We start from the raw sequence: 20,494 nt of genomic DNA, 5'->3' as shown, positions 1-20,494 counted from the left end.
ATATAGAGCCTACATGCACTAATGGAAATTTCCCTGATTCTGGTATTGTTCGTAGGGATGTATCTTATAATGTTATGCTATTTATATGTGCTCTTAATTCTTTTAATTTAAAGACAAAAGAAAATACAAAATTCTGAATGAAACCTAAATTCTCAACTGAAAATATGAGTGCACATTACGAGTTCGACACCAACGAATCATACAGCTCACGAGTCATACAGCAAACAAGGCCCATGAGACCGACACTAAGTCCTGTGTTGTAATGTCGAACTCGTGGGCTATTTTTACCTGTTGTCGAACTCATGGGCCTTATATGCCTAGTGTCGAACTCATGAGCTGTATGACTCATGGACTTTTTCCAATGTCAAACTCGCGGGCTGCATGACTCCTGGGTGTCGGTCTTGTGGGCTAACCCCGAAAATATAGCCCGGTTCACGTGTCCGTATAATGGAAATTCATTCACTGGTCTGAAATATAATCCTGCAATGTATAAACGTATGAATTACTAGTAATAGATGAAATTGTCACTGCGTTTAATACTTATATTCCATTAGTCAGAATAAAGTCGCACATTATAGACGAAATCCAAAACTCCGGTGGGTTTCAAATTTTTCATAAATACGTTTATAAAGATTTACAAATGAAACGACCACATTAAAAAGCACAACATGATATGAAAATACTTTCACTAAAATAATTTATGTGCGGAGAAAAATAATTATCTAAAAAGAATCACTTTATCTAAAATGGTATGCGTAATGCTTGGAGATCGAAATATACAATAAGCATCCGTAAAGAAATGTACATTTGTTAAATCAAGCATAACACTTCTGAAAAAAAAAATACGTAAGATAGTAGAAATTTTTGATTCACGTTTTTCCACTATTGGTCAAAAATTTTCTCACACGATCTCTTTGTGTCTTCAAAAATTTAATGATTACTCCTAGATGACCGTAACCAGCAATAATCTTGTTTTTCTCCCCTGTATGAGATCCTCAATATTGTTTACACTTTACCTTCTAAAAAAAAAAAAAACAGTTTGTGCCATGATGCTATTGACGGGTACCATAATATGAACATACCATGAATATCCAAAAATAATTCAAATCTAAAACAAAAAGCATAACAAGAGTTTCATGATTATAGACCCGTTTCACTTTTGCATACCATGTCTGAAATAAGAAAAAAAAATAACGAGTAATATTTTCTTTTAAAGAATGATATTTTGTCGAAGAATCAATTGTGTTTTTGCGAAAACATAGTACATCACATTCAATTATCTTTGACTGAAAGAGTATCTCTTGCCATCGATAAGTTCCAACATACTGCCGGTGTCTTCCTAAGGGTCTCCAATGCCTTCTAGACACGACATTTTTCTTTATAAGCTGAACTATATGTGGGAAGGCCTTGAAGAGGTTGAAAAAATATCTTTAATGGGAGGAAAATAATTTGGTTCTTTTTGTTTTTTAAACGATGAAGAATCTTCTTTGAGGCCAGTTGATTGTGGAGTGCCACAGCCAGGGAAGTATAAACATAGACTGGTACGTCTATCACATGATTTTCCCCATTCCTAAAATGTTGCAATCTCCTCAATGTAATTTACTGACGATTATAATATCTTTTTCTCTCATTCAATCCCAATACATTAGTTAAATGCCCTGGATGTAAACTAAAGAACTGCAAAGTTAAAGGCAAACAGATTATAGTGTTTAATGCACAGAAAATAGATGTGATCTCGATAAATGGCCACTTGTTATAGCTCTTGAAAATGAAATTCTAAAACAAGTTTAGGCCCCCTATTCATTCGAATTTTTCAGTTTAACAGTAGATAATTCGATTAAGTTCTCTTGGAAACAACACACAACTTGTATATGTCGTATAATTTCTAGAAAATGATAGGCGAATGGGCGTAATCAATGAAGTTTTGTTATCCTGTGTAATAAGTTATTGATGCTACTGTCAACATTAACTTTTCCGTACAAAAGTTTGCCGTATTGTGTAGGGTAGTTAACTTGCTTAAATAGAATATTTCTCTCCATTGAAAAAGGCATTTCGCAAAATAATATATGCAGCTCCTAATATTCTCAAGTTGTATGATGAGTTATTTTCAGAATATATATATATATATAATATATACATATATTTTTTTTTCTTTAAGTCGTGGATTTGCATTGTAATCACTTGGGTCAATTCATCTAAGCTAACATGATAATACGCTTTCTTCAATTTTCTTTTTTGAATAATCATTTATGTTAAGCAAATCTTTTAGCAAAACGTTTATCAAAGTATTCATAGATAACCCTCTCGTCAAACAGATCAAAATCAACATTCATTGTCGTCTTGAATTATTCAATTCAATTCAATTCAATTCAATTTATTTCACATCTTTAAGAAAAAAACACACACAATGATAGACATACATATATGTATAAAATGTACAGAACAGAACACAGAAATATACACAAAACAAAGCATAAGCAGTACAAGGACAGTTACAATGAAGTATAAACGTAGTAAAAACAGTAAGATCTGCAGCAGATGTGTGGGAATGACAAAAGGCCATTGGCCTGTCAAAGGTCAAACCCTTGATGGACTGCATCTTACAAGTTTGCATTTTAAAAATTGTGTTTAAATCACAGAACATAAACGGAGACAAAAAGAAAGACAGTAGAGAACATTGCAAGAATAAGATAGAGAGAAGCAATGACAAGATTTACATGAACTAAACTCAAAAGACAAATACAAACAAGCTAATGAGCTACAACAACAATAACAAACAATATATGAACAAACAACAGGCAATCAATAAAACATAAAGATACCTCATAATATATTACGTATTATTTTTTCTCTAATAAATAAAATTTATACTTCCTTTTAAAATCACTTAAAGTGGAACACTGTTTGAACTTATCTAACATATTATTCCATAGTACAGGACCTTTATAAGAAATCACTGTTCTTGAGAATTTATATCTATAAAAAGGAATATACATTTTATGGGAATTTCTAGTAACATACATATTCACATCAAAATTATAAATGAAATAATCATTAAAGGCAGAAGGTAATAACTCTTTGGTGAAGGAATACATAAAAGAAGCAGTCTGAAATTCATTAATACTATAAATATCCAATAATTGCAACTTTAAAAATAACTCTTTAGTGTGTGCCAAATAATGTGTTTTAGTTATTGTACGTATTGCACGTTTTTGGAGTTTCAAAAGTTTCTGCGTTAAATACGTTGCACAATTACCCCATACAATATTACAATATGATAAATGTGATAAAATCATACTATTATATATATTCACTAAAATTTTCAGAGGCAATATATGCTTCAAATTATGCAGTACTCCAATTACTCTTGATATTTTAAAAGAAATATGATTAATATGATCTTTCCAACTTAAGCATTCATCAATGATAACACCCAAAAATTTAATACTTTTGACTCTCTCAATCTCAACATTATTAATCATAATATTGATTGAATTCGCATCAACATTTACATTCCGAGATTTAAAAATCATATAATTTGTCTTTGTATAATTAATCTGTAGTTTGTTGGCTAAAAACCATGATTGCACTTTTTGCATTTCAGTATTGATAAGCTCATTAATCGTTACAACATCTTTTCCAGGTATTATAAAATCATGTTGACAAAATAACAGTAAAAAAAAACCGTTTTCTCAGTTTCTTGTTTTGCATACAGATATGAAAACATTTTTCATCATCTTAAATATAACCCACCAATAATCTGACTCGGATATGATCGTATTTTGCCCTTGGGTACCGAGAATGTACTGACCTCCCTTAAGATTGCACCTGTTCTATTCCTCCTCCGCCCCCCCCCCCCCCCCCCTCTCTCTCTCTCTCTCCCTCTCTCTCTCTTTCTCTCACTTTCTATTCGCTTCTACACTCTTTACTCTTCTTTACCGGGTGACCGCGCACATTGTGTCTTTCTTTTGTTGTCATTGTTCCGCGCTTGTATGTGTTTGTGCGTGTGTGTGCGTGTGTGCGTGAGTTATTTTGTTACAAGAGGAATGTCCAGTGGTTAGCACAAAAAAAAAAACAGAAAGAAAGAAAGAAAGAAAAGAGAAAGAAAAAAAATGGGATAGCCAAAAATTTTTGAGACCCCAGTCATTCATTGAAAGATTAGAAAGTATTCATCTTTGGCGGGGGATACATACAGCTGAAGACAATGCATGGAAGTGGGCATATGATTATTGCGATCCATTGTTCGGGGCCTCAGTTCCGAAAAAGGCATGACCAAAAGATCTTTCCTGGCTCAGCCCAAACACATTCTTCCGATAATCCATCCGTCTTGCTACAGCTATTAACATCCTACTTTCACCCTTAGAAGCTGTCATACAATGATTACACTGGGCAACGTACAAAGGGCCTGTCAGGTTTGGCATGTTACTATAATAACTCATGTATGATATACAATGTACCATTTTCCTCACCCCCTTCCTTCTTTTTCATTTTCTTTCTTTCTTTCTTACTGGGGCAGAGACGTGAAAAAGATGCTCACATCCGGCGGAGAGTATGAAATTTTTGCACAATTATGATAGAGGTATTTCGGGGCGCTGATTTAAAAAAAAATTACCGGATCCAAGAGTTCTGACCACTCGGTCGGCCGCCATCACAAAACATTTCACTTCAGTTCTGAATGATTTAGGTCACTGAAATTTGATACATGAATGCATGGTAATAATGAATTGAATAACAAATTAATCAAAGTTTCCTACTCTGCCGAATTATTAATGAATTGGAAATCCATCTTTTAAAGTGTTGGATTCACCATTTCAAAGAAGGTTGGAGGAGTGACAACGCTTAAAATGTTGTTTCGCCATTTTATTTTCATACATACATATATATATATATATGAATTATAGGCATATAACTATCATTTGAAGATGTCATAAAACGGTTACATATCGTTATTCCGAAGGTTTTTTTAGTCCGAAGGTTCATTATTCCTAAGGTTCGTTAATCCGAAAATGAAACAAAGCTCGTTATTACCAAGGTTCTTTACGGACCCTATTTCATTGAAGGATCAACGAACCTTCGGAATAACGAACCCTATTTTATTTTCGTATAAACGAGCCGAATGTACATACTACATGAATCTTTTGCAAATGTTTGAACAATATTATTTCATGACATGTATACTTTGTACTATGTCTTGATTTTTGTTGATTGGAAATAAACTATGATTGAATTGAATTGAAAAAACAAATTCGTATAAACCAGCCTTTATAATAGCGAACCCTATTTCATTTTCCGATTATCGAACCTTCGGAAAAACGCCTCAAATGTTAGGATTAACGAACCCTTTTTTTATTTTCGAATTAACGAACATCTAGGTATAGGGAATTTGTGTGTTTCGGATTAACGAACTTTCGAAATAACGAACCTTCGGATTAATGAACAGCGCCCTCGTAAAACAATGCTCTTTCGTTTTACCTTCACAATCAAGCAGACAATGCAAGAGATTCTTGACTGTATGCCCTTCGCCTTTCAAAGGCAATTATCGCTTGCTCAGGTGGTTGCTTCACAAAGTGTATTTTTAGAGTGCACAGAACAGATCAAGAAAACTAGTTATAGCATCATGATGTTCCGCCATTTGCAAATGGAAAGCAGCTAGCAAGTATATCGTATCACTTTTGAATGATATCACTATAGTTCCTCAAGGCAGACATTAAAGGGATCGTATAGTTTTGCTTGAGACTTAATTTCAGATTTCTAACATTTCTTTTTTTTTGGTGAGATAATGAGAAACATCTTATGAAATATGAAAGAGCATGTAATTCCATGAGGAATTCAACGTCATTGATGAAAATTGGTTTTGAAATGGATGAAAATTTAATATCTAAAACAGAGCGATTATAACAAAGTGTGGGACCCACCTTTTATTACAATCGCTTTGTTTTACTTTGTGTGTGGATGTTTCAGTCATTCCAACCCGATTTTATCAAATAAACTTTGAATTCCTCTTAAAATGGTATGCTCTTTACTATTTCATAGGTATTTTCTTGGTATCTCGCAAAAAGTTAAAAGCCCAATTCTTATCTCCACCAATACTGTACCATCCCTTTAATTTTCGATTGATGCGGAATCGTTGATCATGCATATTGACCTCTTACCTTGAAAGAGAGGGCAGATTTTCCACGCTTTGATGCCACCGAGTGAGGTGTACTGTCCCAATGATGCCTCGAGGAAGAAGAGAGGTACTCCACCAAAGATCGCACAGATGAAGTACGGGATGAGAAAAGCTCCTGCGGGGGTGGGGGGTTGGGCGTGGCCGAGCAGGGGTGGTTGGGCGAACAAGGGATGTTACAAAAATGCAGAAATTTTATCTCAGTATTACGCATCTACATCGCTTCATTAAGCAGGTGCTATGGGGCAAATGACTATACGACAGCCTCACCATGTTTTGTAGGCCTAGATATCTGGGCGGCTACCTTACCTCGAGTCTTTCTGTAACATGAAAGTGTCGTGTAATTTGTAGAACATGACCTTTTCAGTACATTAGGGACGGTAAAATAAGCTTTTGTAAGGAAAACTTAATTAGAAGCGAATATCTCGCATAACCAAAATAGGGAAGGCCTTTAGAAATCACACATTAATCTTACTATGCAGTGAAATTCATGCGTATATATACACTATAAAGAGAAATGACGACAACTTTACTTTCGAGTCTTGTTTGGCTTTTTTCCCTTTTCTTTTACGAGAGTGAGGGTATACTCTGATATTATTGTACCATAATAATACATTCAAGCTAACACCAGAAAATATTGATTCTGGTCCCTTATTCAATTTTATTTTTACAAAACTGCCAAAATTGCACTGTCAAAATTTGAATATGTTGATAAGCTGATCTACTGGATGTTTTCATAACATTATCTTTAGAAAGCGTAACTTACCTCCACCATTTTTGTAGCACAGGTAGGGAAAGCGCCACACGTTCCCCAACCCAACAGCAAAGCCGATGCACGATAGAAGGAAATCCAGTCGCCCGCTCCACCGTTCCCGATTCACGGCTGCACGGTCGGGCTGGCAGTCGCTGTCCGACGTGAAGCCAGCCTTCGTCGTCCCGTTAAATTCCGACTTCAGTGGCTCTAAGACCGATGCACCTCTTTCACCATCCATTTCTTGTTCTTTAGACGTCATCTTTTAGCGCCACCTCTAATATTTCTGTCCTCAAACTCTGTTCCGTATATCCGTTTGCCAAGATTCTCGCGTATCCTACCTTGGTTGAATTATGTCTGTGCACCCTTTGGATAGTCTACTATACTTGTTACAGATGTATCATCACGTGCAGTTTAATTATATGGACCTATCTATCATCTCTACCGATTATGGAGTGCTATTGTTTGCACTTTGTCTAGAGCACACTGCAGAGATTGCACTGTCCAGTTTTGTGAAGTTTAATTGTCGTTTGTTTGAGAATGGCGCACTTGCCTTCTGCGTCCACCGACAATAAGCGTCCTCAGAGTATAGATAGAGCATACAGCAAGGATTTCCAATCAGGCTGTGATGGAGTCTGAACACAGCACTAAAGTGAAGATGAAACAAATAATTGCACACAGCAAGGTTATCGCACTGGGGGGGGGGGGGGGGGGGGGTGTTCAGCCGCTTTATGCACTGACACATGAAAAGGAAGAAAGGTCGGGGGGGGGGGAACAGAATGGGGCGGAAGTCTCAGTGCGCGTAATAATATGTCAGGGGAACACATTATTTGCAACAATAATGTGCCGCTCAAACACTCCAAATCAATGCATTTTGATACTGGGATTTGGAGCAACACGAGCGGTGCGGACACGCTCACAGTGTCATACATGTACGAAAAATCGTCAGTTATCGCTATCTGTAAACAAACCTTGGTCACTGTTGATTTATTTTTTAGTCTTTTTCCCCAACATGGCGATGAATGTCCTGTGCAGCGTGTGTGAACATTGGTAAATGAGATTAAATATTATTAGTGCCATTCACACCATCTGAAGTAATGCATTATAAAAGTCGAGTTTTGCAACGTGATCAAAAACCAATACTATTACAATAGTAACTCTTGTGCATACGTCTAACATGGAGTAGATCTGATAGATCAATCATGTTGAGTAGACCGAGCTTCGATTCATTATGTAGCATATGGTCACTCACGGAAAAGCCAGCATTTTGCTCGTAACTAAAATGTGAAATAAAAGAGAACTGATACCTTTAATTATAGATATCAAATCCTGATTACAATTCTGTTCATAAAAGTTACCGGCAGTGAGGGACTTTGTTTGCTTTTTTTTTCTATATTTGCAGATACACCACTCATAAACATCACAATTTATATCAGATTTCTTCGTATGTCTAAAGCTTGTAGTTGTAACGATTCCATAAATTTTAAAGGGCGTCTGGAAACATATTACAATCCTTTGCCGGATTGACTCTCTATAACGGCATATCACTCGCTGCAACGGATTTAACGTATTAAGATTGCTCGTAAAGATGGAATAGGATATTTAGTTTCAGTTTCAGGTTCTTTTTTTTTCAGTTTGATTTTATTTGTCCACATTTATAAATATACAAAACTACAACACAAATACACAATGAAAATGACAAAATCGGGAACCTCTAATCTTACTCGTAACATAGACATGCAAGTCCACAAAATGATATAACATACGCGTGAAGATACAATACACTGTACTTCGCGGTACAACAAGTGGAGAAGACCGTCATCAATGATAATTATGTGCTTGGTCGGGATGGATAATACTGTATGTGTGTTGTGTACATTATGCGTGTTTGTGTATCATATTATGGGATGAAATGAAAACATGATGTTGTGCAGCTGGTATCGTTCTGCTAACATTAAGGGGAAAAAAATCGCAGAACAAAAAGGAATGTGAAGTGCGGCTTTCTAATCGGAGTTTTGTATAGAGCGGTTTTTGTCGTCTTCTTGCTCGGGAAGACCCAAATAGCAGCACAGAACGCCGTTATAATGACGGTCGGGCACTTCTATATACCCCTTTGCATAGATGTCAATACCGATGCGGTATAGTGACAATGTATAGAGGTTGAACGAGGTACAGCGTTTACCAGACTGCCGTGTACCGAATGCATGGTTGCCATATGGAAAAGGAATGCAGTGTTTGTTTGCGGGGTTTTTTTTCAGCTGGCATGAAAAGGGGAATACAAAATGATTATGTGAGTTGATTTTGTCTACTCTTTGAATGAGTCTTTGTACCTCCCACCAACCTCCACCTTTAGGCAACCCTTGTAGTTGAGAGCATAAAGTTTCCCTCCTCACTGTCATGCCCGTAACTCCCACAACCATAACGGTCGCATACACCATTATTATGCTTGCACCACGTTCCCATTAGAGATACCCTCTTTTATACGGAGGGAGGAAGAGTCATGATTTTGACCCCCCATATCACGAGCTTTTAGAAGGGGAGTCACCAAAAATTATCCCCTATTTAAGGGTTTTGGAAGGGAGGATACCAAACTTACCCCCATCACACGTTTTTGGAAGAGAACCTTAACAAAATTAACCCCCTAAATGACAGATTAAGAGTGTTGACGTGATGAGTGTCCACTATTTCAGCACCTGCATGGACAGGAATATATTTAGAGACGTTCTCATGCTGAAAGTACCAGAGAAGATGCTTCCTGCAGCGCTATCCTTCACTCGGGGTCCAGATTGAGATTTAACAGATCGACATGTCTGATAAAGAAAACAAGAGCTATCACACACATGCACTGAAATTAGTCATGTGTGTAATGATGATTTAATATGTACTTCAGAAAGAATTTGATCTGTTTTGTCTTGTCTTCTAGTATATTTACAAATATCTGATAATTTTCATAACAAAATTTTTGACTTTCTTCCAGACTAAAATGCTGAACAACCGTCCAAAGATCCTTTGTAGGTATGTACTGAGGAAGCTGCAAATACCCCTATACACAACCACAATTCAATTCCATTCATTTTAATTATTTTCATACTTCTCATTTATGAATATTACATCAGAAATAATAATACAAGTTCTTATACTTTGTAAACAATGTGCAAAAACAAGCAATATAAATGGTAATAAAACAGCAACTGTAATGATAACTGGTCGAAATCGAAATGGGGTTGAACAAAGAGAAGTATGACCGGACCTACATGAAAGCAAGCTTGTTTGGCTGCAAGCCCCAAGTAATCAGTGTTTGTGAAAAAGAAACGGAGAACGGATAGAGGATAAGACCAGACGATTTAATGGTACCAAATAAGAAAGCGGGGTATGCCTATTGATATGTGATAAAAAAGTATTATTGTAGGTGGTCATTAATATGCATAATGACTGCAATGTATAGCCCATGCACATAGAGAATCATGCATAATGGACCACATACCTGTACACAGATCGTATAAGACAGTATCAGTCACACATGGTTCATATTCGGTCAATATACTGTGCAAAGACGTTGTCATCATTTTTGTACCTGCCGTAATAGACTATAGATTGTGTTTAAAGGGATGTTATAGTATTGGTGGAGATGAGGATTAGGCTTTAAGAAACCACTCATGAAATAATACAGAGAATAACATTCTACGAGGAAATCAATGTTTATTAGATGAAAATCGGCTTTTGATTGGCTGAGACATCAAAAAACAAAGTAAAAACAAAGTAAAACAAAGCGATCCTAAAAAGTGGATCAACCTTTTGTAATGATTTTTTTCTTTTTTTTTTAAATTGGATATCTCATCCTTTTCAAAAACCGATTTCCATCAACTAAACGTTGAATTCCTCTTGGAACTACATGCTCTTTCATATTTCATAAGAGGTTTCTCTCTCACAAGAAAAAAAAATGTTAGAAATCTGAAGTTAGGTCTCAACCAAACTACTGTATATGATCCCTTTTAACTGTCACGTATGGAAACAGGACAGTGACGTAGGACAGATTTTGTCCAACAACGTGACAAGGAACCCTCTGACCAAGACTTATCTTCAAATATTCATTTTCTATGTATTGGTTTTTATTAACATTATGAGCAACAGGAGACACACACACACACACACACACACACACACACACGTGTGAGACTAAGTTCTACTGGCGTACGAAAATAAGTTAGAAATTCTGATTCACATTGCTTGATTTAAAAAAAAAAAACTAAACAAGCTACTCACCTGAATATATACCACCATGAGAAATTCCACTATCACAACTAGTCTTTATTCATTCTGAAATGTGATGGTGTATGCAAGCATATGAAAACATGTGCTTATTTTTTTCATGTGTATGCATTTTACCCTTTGCCATGAATTCAGACTAGCAGTGCTCAGGTCAATCCATCACGAATTATTAATAAAGCATTCATGGGCCTGGGAGCGACAGAAGCCTATAGTCAGCAGAGCTCTGAAAAGGTATTCATGACATTCATGCTTGTTCAGGGTCATTAATAGTAAGCACAGTATATCTCTCTTTGAGATAGACTTTTCTCTTCCTGTCGCCCACAAACTACCTTGTAGATAGGAAATACATATCACGATGCTTTTAACGTTATGGAATTTTCATGTAACACCTCACCTTTTGCCCGCGAATGGATGAATTACCAGCAACTTTTCAACACCGTGTGTACATGTTTAAAAGAACCCATTTGGTACATACGAATTATTTTACTCGGTTCATACTCATTTTACTCGGCAAAATGTTTTATCACCTTCCACGTGCAGTTTTCGCAAACATACGATTATGTTCATAGGAGACTGCAAACAGCAGAAAGATTTGTCCCCTGAAACAACTTTGACTACATCCCTTCTAAGGTCTTTAGACGTAAATCAAAGTGTTTCTTATCAAATGATTGATCTTTTGTAGGCCTATAACATGGCTCGACACTAACTTTTTTGTTTGGTGGCCCGATGGGGCCACCAAAATCCTAAATTTCAAATTTTTGGTGGCCCGAGAGAAAATTTGGTGTCCCGAAAAAAGAAACAATAAAAAACATTAAAAGTCCTTTTTTTTAGTGAGTCAAATATTTAAGTTTTATGATAGTAAGAATGAAGTTGGACATATCTACTTAAAAATAAACCTCAACAAACTCGCAACACTCACTCTCGGGCACTCAATCAGTCCTTTTCATCCATCCTTCAAAAACAAATTTAACTGCTAATTTCCGGCGCAAAAAGTGACGAATTTATTGACATACTTTTCAAAAAAATTTTGTGGCCCGAGGCGGGCCACCAAATTTGCCCTTTTTTGAAATTTTGTGGCCCGACTTTCATTTTTGGTGGCCCCGGGCCACCGTTAGTGTCAAGCCCTGCCTATAATTATGTAGAGATCCATTCTGACTTAATGATAATCACTCAAGAGACGTGTATTGTGAGGATAATTTAGTTATGCCTGATATTTGCTGAAGTTTACTGAAGCTAAGATGCTTATTCATGCTTTGATTTCTTCTCAGTTGGATTTTTTCGAATTCCTGGTGTAATCTTCCAAAAATAGTTGTCACAAAACTTCAACAATTGTGAAATTCTGCCGCTTTGTTGTTAACTTTAGCAAATAAGTTTGATTTCATATCACCAATTCTCCGTTCTTTACATTGACTGCCTGTAGAAAAAAAAAAAACGGATTTTAGGATTCTATTATTAGTATACATCATTTCCTTCATTCTTTTTTCCCAAAATACAATCTGACAGGAAGTTCACCATCAGATGCATTGTTACTCCTAACACCCAGAGCAAAACATGGATGGGGTGATCGTACTTTCTCCGTTATGGGACAACATTTGTGGAAATACTTTCCTATTCAGTTAAGGCAACTATTTTCTACAGAAACAGTCAAATCCAAACTTATAACGTATCTTTTCCTCTCACACTGAGGACTATAACTGCAGTCTATAGTGTTCGGAATATTGTGTTCTTTATCTGGTATGTGTTTCTTGTTTACAATATTTTCTTTTTCTTTATTTTTTTGTCATGTGTGAACATGTAAATTAATGTATCTTTTCCTTTTTTGAAGCGTCATGAGCACCGAAAAGTGCATCTGCATGTGCATGCCCTATACAAGTAGCCACTATTATCATCATCGTTATCATTTTCATTGCTGGTTGCCATGGCAACTGTAAACTGACAACGATGTCAGTCACATTTTACATGTTTTCCTGTTTCAGTTTACAATGATAGTGGTTGAAATAAGGGTTTCTTGGCTGTAATATGCCAAAGAACCAAAATATGAAGTAATCATACGTGTAGTTGTTAAATACCCTCGAGAGTGGTGTTCTTATTATTTCCTTCATTTTTTTCATATTGTGACATTGGCACACAATAGAATAGTGCTGAGTAAAAACTTGTATTTTCCAAAGATTGCCCTACTATTTTGTGTCATTCTAAACCTTTCACATTTTATTTTTCCTGACGTATCGCTTGTTCATAATAATCAATCTGCAGATTTCATGTACCTATCCCAGGCAATAGGTATTGCATTTCTTTTGAGGCAAACATGAAAATTATTGATCTAAAACAAACACATAAATACCGGGGATAAAGAATTGTAACACGTTACTGAGAGAATCATGACTTAAGCATAACATCATAGGAAATGTACATGTACCATATTTCCGGTGTTTTTCTTTATATTTTGGCAAATAGTGCCTTTTGTGGATGACATTAAGAAATTTCAAAGCTGGGGTCATGTAAAGTTTGAGTTGTTCAACTCATGTACCAAATATGACCGTGATACATGCATAGGGGCGCAATGTGCCCCCCTCCCCCCCCCCCCCCCCCCCCCCCGGCCGCCGGGCCTATCAGGGTCCAAAATAGCTTGGGCTTAATTAGATCTATATAGGGTTGAGAGGCGTCTAGCTTCTTTGCAGAGATTCCAACTCTCCCGTTTTCGACTGGAGATCTCCCGCCGAAAGCCCATTTCTGCTATTCCGCACAATCTCCTGTTCTCCCGCTTGAGATTCAATTTCTCCCGCTTGAAATGATTTCTTATTTAGTGTCATCGTATTTTGAAAAATAAGCCTTAGATAGCATGAGATAACATCTAGAACACTAGAGCTGGACCCCGGCCGCAAGGGACTTCGCGCTTCACGCACATCAAGTTGGAGTCTCCCGTTTGCTAGGGGTTTCAGGCGGGAGAATCTCCTGATCAGAAGGTGCTTGGGGTTGGAGTCTCTGTCTTTGCGAAACGCCCCTGATGCAAAATCCCAATGTCATTCTGCTTACCTGTTATAGGTAATATAGGCCATTTAACCTACAGGCCTACGGTAGTCAGTAATCCGCACCTGGACTCAGCAACGCTTTGTAGAATCCATTCCGACGTACAATGTACATTTGCCATAGCCCGGTGAACCACTGGGATTTTAGGCTGCTCTTTGGCCGGCCGTATTCACTAAAGCTCACCACCCCATGCATCCAGGGTTGTTGGCACTACTACTACTAATCCTAGGCTGCTGTATACAGCTCCCGGATCTATCGGATTTTAGAAGCAGACCACGTCGACGTCCCTGATTCAACGACCGCCCGTCAGCATGCAAGAGATAGGGTGGATGCCCTTGCATCTTTTTTGTCTTTCATGAAAACTTTGCCTATTTCCAGCCAACTATTATAAAGCTCTGTATACGCAGTCACGTTCGTGGGACCCTGTTGTATTGATTTGTGTGCTTAGCAATCGTTTGTTTCGTCGGAACTGCGTCATAACTAAAAAGGCGCATACTACTTTTACCAGTGCGCTTTGAATTACTGCGCGCGTAGCTACATTTTGGCTACTTACTATACATGTGGATATAATACTAGTACTTGATACGTAGGAAACGCTGGAGAGGGGAAATTTGCGCATCTCTACCTCCGCCAAAGGAGGAGGTTATGTTTTCATTTTTACAGTTGGTTTGTTTGTCCGTGTGCAAAATAACTCAAAAAGTAGTCAACGGATTTGAATGAAACTTACAGGAAAGGTTGAGAATGACACAAGTAACAAATTATTAAATTTTGGTAGTGATCCAAGATTTTGGGGGGAATTTATGAAAGATTATTGATATTTTAACAGGTAGAGTCAATGAACTTGGGAGTTCAAGCTGCGCATTTTGGTGGTTTTTAAACGCGCACTAAAGTGCGTGCTCTAGTTTCTGCTAGGGCGAGGCGCGCCGCGCAGATGAGGGTTTATGACATAACAAAGGCTTCGATGTTGGGGAATCAGGCGATTTTTCATCATATAGACCTATGCTATGGGTGGAATTCACTGATCTCTCTGGGTAAGAGGTGGGTAAGAGCCCAAAGAGCTTTTCCCCAGTGGTGGAGAGGAGAAATACTGTATCTCTTTGGGAAGAGCAAGATCATCGGTGGAAAGTAGCTGCTTGGCGGAGGTCTGCGCTCTCAGAGTGCTTTTCTAGTTTGTATTTACTGTTCCTCGATAGAAACATCTCTCCAGTATAATTATACCTACGAAAAGGGAGGAGTTTATGTTTTCATTGCCGTTGGTTTGCTAGTTTGTTTGTTTGTCTGTCCGTGTGCAAAATAAAAAGATGAGAATGTATTGAATGAAACTTACAGGAAAGGCTTAGAATGACGCAAGGAGCAAATGATTAAATTTTGGTAGTGATCCGAGTTTTATGGATTTTATGAAGGATTTTGATATTTTGGATGAATATACATACACATAATATATATATATCGGAAAAATTGGACAATCCATCCAAAAGTTATGAATATGTAAAGTTTCTGCGCAGTCACTTCTCGATCAGAAGACTATACGACAGTGTATGATTTCGCATGCGTAGAACGACGTAAGGAAAACGTGTATTGTGAAGAAATGTTTTTACAAGATTTCATTTTTACTTTAAAGGGCTTTTATAGTTTTGGTTCAGACCTTACTTCAGGTTTCTAACTTTGTTTTGGTGAGATAATGACAAATCTCATATGAAATGTAATTCCAAAAGGAATTCAAAGTTTGTTTGAGGAATATGGGTTTTGAAATGGCCAAAATATCTAAAAAGAGCGACCATAATGAAAGGTGGGACCCACCTTTTATCACGATAACTGCGTTTGTCTTAGCCTTTCCAGAACCGACTTTCATCAAAATAGACTTCGAATCCCTCCTAGCACGGGCCTAGAATGGTATGATCTGTACTATTCTAAAAGTGGTTCCTTGATATCTAGGAAAACGTTAAAAGCCCAAACCTCATCTCCACCAAAAACCATCCCTTTAAAGTACACGTTCCCTCTACTTGTCACTGACGTGTGTTATGGCTGATATGATTCCCCTGCCTTCTGAAGGAGAATGTCAGGTGTTTTTTTTTTATCATGCAAGAAAAGTGAAATATTGTTTAGATTATATACTTTGTTTATGACTCTCAGTCAAATTTCTCTCATAAAGTTGTGTAGATTTTCGTTCTTGGAATCACAAAATGCCTATAACAAATATCGTAAAAGGAAGGTTCATATGACCATTGAGTGACAGAAACGGTTGTGTAACTCTGTATAACCTGCATGTCATACACACTCTATGAGCCCAATTAATGGATCATGGCTGCGACGCTGGTTTCAGCGTCATAATTCTTCGGATACTTCATCACTTAATTCTAGATTGTTTGTTCCGTCAAAGGTTCCTTCTCGAAGACTTATATTGTTAACGCAAACGCACAGATTTAATTGTTTTCTCGAGGGCTCGTTAATCCGTGGATGAAAAAGAGTTTATTCATCCGAATATCTGTTGCATAAGTCTAAAGGTTAAATCGAACATCCGAATGTTCACATTCTTACTGTGGTGGAATTAAAGTTCTTTTCTCCGGAAAGGACAATCGTTTCTTATCGTTAATCCAAAAGTTTTGTTGATGCCGTGAATTAATCATTGTTCTCTTCTTTTTTTATGAAACATAATCTTCGCTTATCAGAAATAACCTAACCTGTGTGTGGGGGTGGGGGTGGGGACAGTGTCGCTCTGGAGTTGTCATTAGGAGTAAGAGGGGTTAAATGTTATAAGTCATATCGTGTTCCAAACAGTCATCAGCAAAGGAAGGAAGTGACAGAGAGGAGTTTGGACTTTTGGAAGTTTTACCTAATGAATACTGCTTTTCCACACCGGATGGTATGGTCAGTCACTACTTGATAAAATGAATGTCGGCGGGCATAATCTCATGGTTGCAGTGTGGTCATTGCAAATTTCCCGTGAACCCTGTCCAGGGTCCGGTCCGGATCGATTTTACTTCAAACACAATCGCACACAGACGTATATAGCCCGACCAGACGCTGTTACTACGCTATGCGAAAACAGCCCTGTACAGCGACTGGGCTGTGTATAGTTAACACAGACGCAGACCCAGGTCCGAACCCCCGACAAGATTTTCAGGATACAGTGCACTTAGAAGCTGTGGTATGGTTATTCACCTTAAAAAAAATGAAAACTGTAGGTGAATGATAGTCAAATTTGTTGAAAACAAACAAACAAACAAACAAACAAACACTTGAAACCATACAATAAATCAAGCCTTCCGCGGATTTAAGATAATATGGCACAATGCATTTCCCAGCATATAAAAGTGATATTTTCTTTGATGATCATATGGATAGATCGTCTTTCCAAACAACATGCACAGATATTTCATACTTTTCAGTTATCAATAGGCAAGTGTATATCAGCTATAGGGTCCAGGGTCCGCTCCCCTGTATATACTCTAAACTAATTGGTTATAGTGTGATCATGAGATTTCAGGGATTCGTGTGAATATTTTGTGTCGTTTTTCGCACCGTTGGTTCAGTTGATAATAAACTCCTCAAATAAAGTTCTGCAATTAAAGTTTGATGTACCATATTTCTCTCATACCCGGATTATCTCCATTAAATATGGCATTATAAGAAAGCCTGATAAATTACCTTTAAAATGACACCTCACTTGCTATGATTGGGTGTTCCTGGAATGCACAGTATTATATGAGTAGACTGAGAAGATGAGGAAAGGTCAGTGAAATGTTGCAAAATAGAGCAAACGTGTTATGTCAAACAGTATAATTCCCATTTGCTTTGTCGTTTCAGGGTAGGAATGTGCTTGAAAAGAATGCATTGTGAGATTATCATTAAATTCCAGGCTTTATCCATGAATTAAAAACTGCAGTATATGTGCAGATTAAAATCAAACATAAAGGTTGACCAAACAGTCATCTTACGTCTAGGAAATGGGAGTTTTTGAAAGTTCTGTCATGTCAGCAGTGCTTATTACAGTGGCCTTTTTTTCATCAAAACTGTATAGTACATTATCAATAGCAGAATTTTTGCGACTTTTTACTTTTGATCTGCCCCCATACTCAGCTGTTTTGCACTTTACAAGAGCTCCCAGTCATAGGAAGTGAGGTGTAATTCTAAAAATGATTAATCAGGCTTTACGATGTCGTAATTAATGAAGATAATGCGGGCATAAGAGAAATATGATATACTAAACTTCAAGTGCGAAACTTATTTCAAGGAGTTTAGATATATCATACTTAGCATATTAGATATAATTCATGTTGAAATGTGTGTGTCTGTATCTTTTGTTTGTTTGTTTGTTTGTTTGTTGTTTTGCGCTTTTGCTGTTGGTACTCTTTTTGCCTTAGAATGAGCTCTTTGAATCTTGTCTGCGTCATGCATGCGTGCATGATGGGGCTAAGGAGAACCTGGTAAGGCGATAAAAGGGGCAAGGGGAAAAAGAGTGAAGGGTGGAGGATAAACCACTTCTAATCATACTGATTTATTTATATTCTGCGTACTTCGTGGGAGTACGTCAAAAACTTATCAAATTTCTTCATGTTTGTTAGTTTGTTCGTTCGTTCGTTTGTTTGTTTGTTGTTTTTTTTTACAGCCATATCTAACTGTCCTCACCAAACGGTAAAACGTGTACATATTCTGAAATCAGTCGGGGATCGTTTGACTTTCCCCATCTCTTTCGTCCGGTTTTCCAAAAGACCATTGATTCTAGAATTTCTGGCAGAGGAAGGTCGCATTTTTCTTCCAAACACTGACGGCGCGAAATGCGATGCGTTCTTTCCGAGTGGGCATTGTACTGCGAATCAAAACATTTACACGGGACGCTGCCTACTTGGCTGTGGAATCAATTCCCATAGTCCAATGTTTAAACGTTCGCACCTGTTTTGTTTTTTGTATTCCCTGGGTAGCACGTCTGGCTTTATTGATAACACGATAAAACTGGTTCAGCTGAAAACAAAAGCAGACACTCAAGAAATAGAAGCAGTCTATTCATCTCAAGAGACTGTATCAAAATGGGGACCATCAAAATGTTTACTATTAAAGCAACATAGTCAGTTACTGTGAGATGAGCCTCTGTATCGTTCACTGGCTTTACCTGAATAGGTGCAATATTTTCATTCTAGTCGCTTTGCATTCGCTGGAAAAGAAACGTCTTGCATTTGAGCATGCAGAAGTAAATTCTACTGGCTCCTTTTTGATACATTTCTTTTAATACATGTATACTTTTTAAATACTGAAACGTACATCATCAATCAAATCACAACCACCCGTGGGGATAAAAAAAAACAAAAAACATGGCGGCTGCAAAACAACTGAGCTCATCACCACAGTGGGACAAGCTCATTGGACGCCACTCTCCATAATATGCGCCACCATCCAGCACCAAAAATACTGAGGTATCCTACTTGATACAACTATGATGCAACATTGGATCTGGGTTAGGTATAATTGCGGATATCTTTGTCTATACTGAAAATAAAAAAAGCACTGTACTTCGCAGAAGGTTCCAGAGGCATGTCGTTCAGATCTCCAGGTACTGGGCCTGCATGCAAACTCTTTGCAAAGGGTCTTGCCAAGGCGCTGCAAGGTATACGACCCACTTACATCATACACCTGAATTAGAGAAAGTTTAAGGTTACTTAACAAATAAAAAAAAAACTCTATCAAAAGTTTCTTCGAACAAAGTTCGAACGATGTACACACACGTACACACACCCACTCAAGCACACTCACACTGCTGATATTTTGTAGGGTTGATGGACTATAATCCTGTATGGGTTGTCCTCCCTATATCAATATATCGATGGGTTTTATAATAATAATGATGATGATGATGATAATAATAATAATGATAATAATAGTAATAATAGTAATACTAATAATAATGATAACAATAAAAATAATAATTATTATCATAATAATTATACCATACTCGTACTACTAATAGCAGCCTCTTACATTATTGTGTATACTGACTGAGGGAAAATCCAATTACCTAGGAATGAAAACAAACAAACAAACAAACAAACAAAAACAAAACATCATGGGTAGAAATTGGCAATAGCTACCTCAACAACGTCCGGGCAACATTTTCCATGGAGAGTCTTAACAGGTCGAGAAAATGGAAAAAAAATATGAAAAAAATCATAATAATTTGAAGGAAAAAAAATGTACGCCTAAATGGTTCAAAGGGCTCTGTTAAGATGGGGCCTTATTCCCTCTGATCTCATGTTTGATGCTACCACTTTAGAATATTCTGAAGGTGC

The 20,494-nt window shown here is 37.2% G+C and overlaps 1 protein-coding gene across 1 annotated transcript in view; it reads right to left on the bottom strand.

Annotated features, from left to right (window-relative positions):
• LOC139743728 (sodium- and chloride-dependent GABA transporter 2-like) overlaps positions 1-7,179 on the bottom strand; it is a 35,977-nt gene extending 28,798 nt beyond the window's left edge. The window contains exons 1-2 of the mRNA XM_071654179.1: positions 6,933-7,179; positions 6,153-6,284 (exon numbers count right to left, since the gene is read on the bottom strand). Of these exons, the coding sequence (XP_071510280.1) occupies positions 6,153-6,284; positions 6,933-7,179 (379 nt within the window). The remainder of the gene's footprint in view (positions 1-6,152; positions 6,285-6,932) is intronic.
• Between the last annotated feature and the right edge of the window lie 13,315 nt (positions 7,180-20,494).

This window comes from Diadema antillarum, unplaced genomic scaffold (assembly GCF_040938485.1).
Source record: "Diadema antillarum isolate AM-2024a unplaced genomic scaffold, OU_Dant_1.0 seq00001104_RagTag, whole genome shotgun sequence".
NCBI classification, from domain to species: domain Eukaryota; kingdom Metazoa; phylum Echinodermata; class Echinoidea; order Diadematoida; family Diadematidae; genus Diadema; species Diadema antillarum.
The sequence above is the reverse complement of the archived record's forward strand: the minus strand, read 5'-3'. Positions and strand labels throughout refer to the sequence as shown.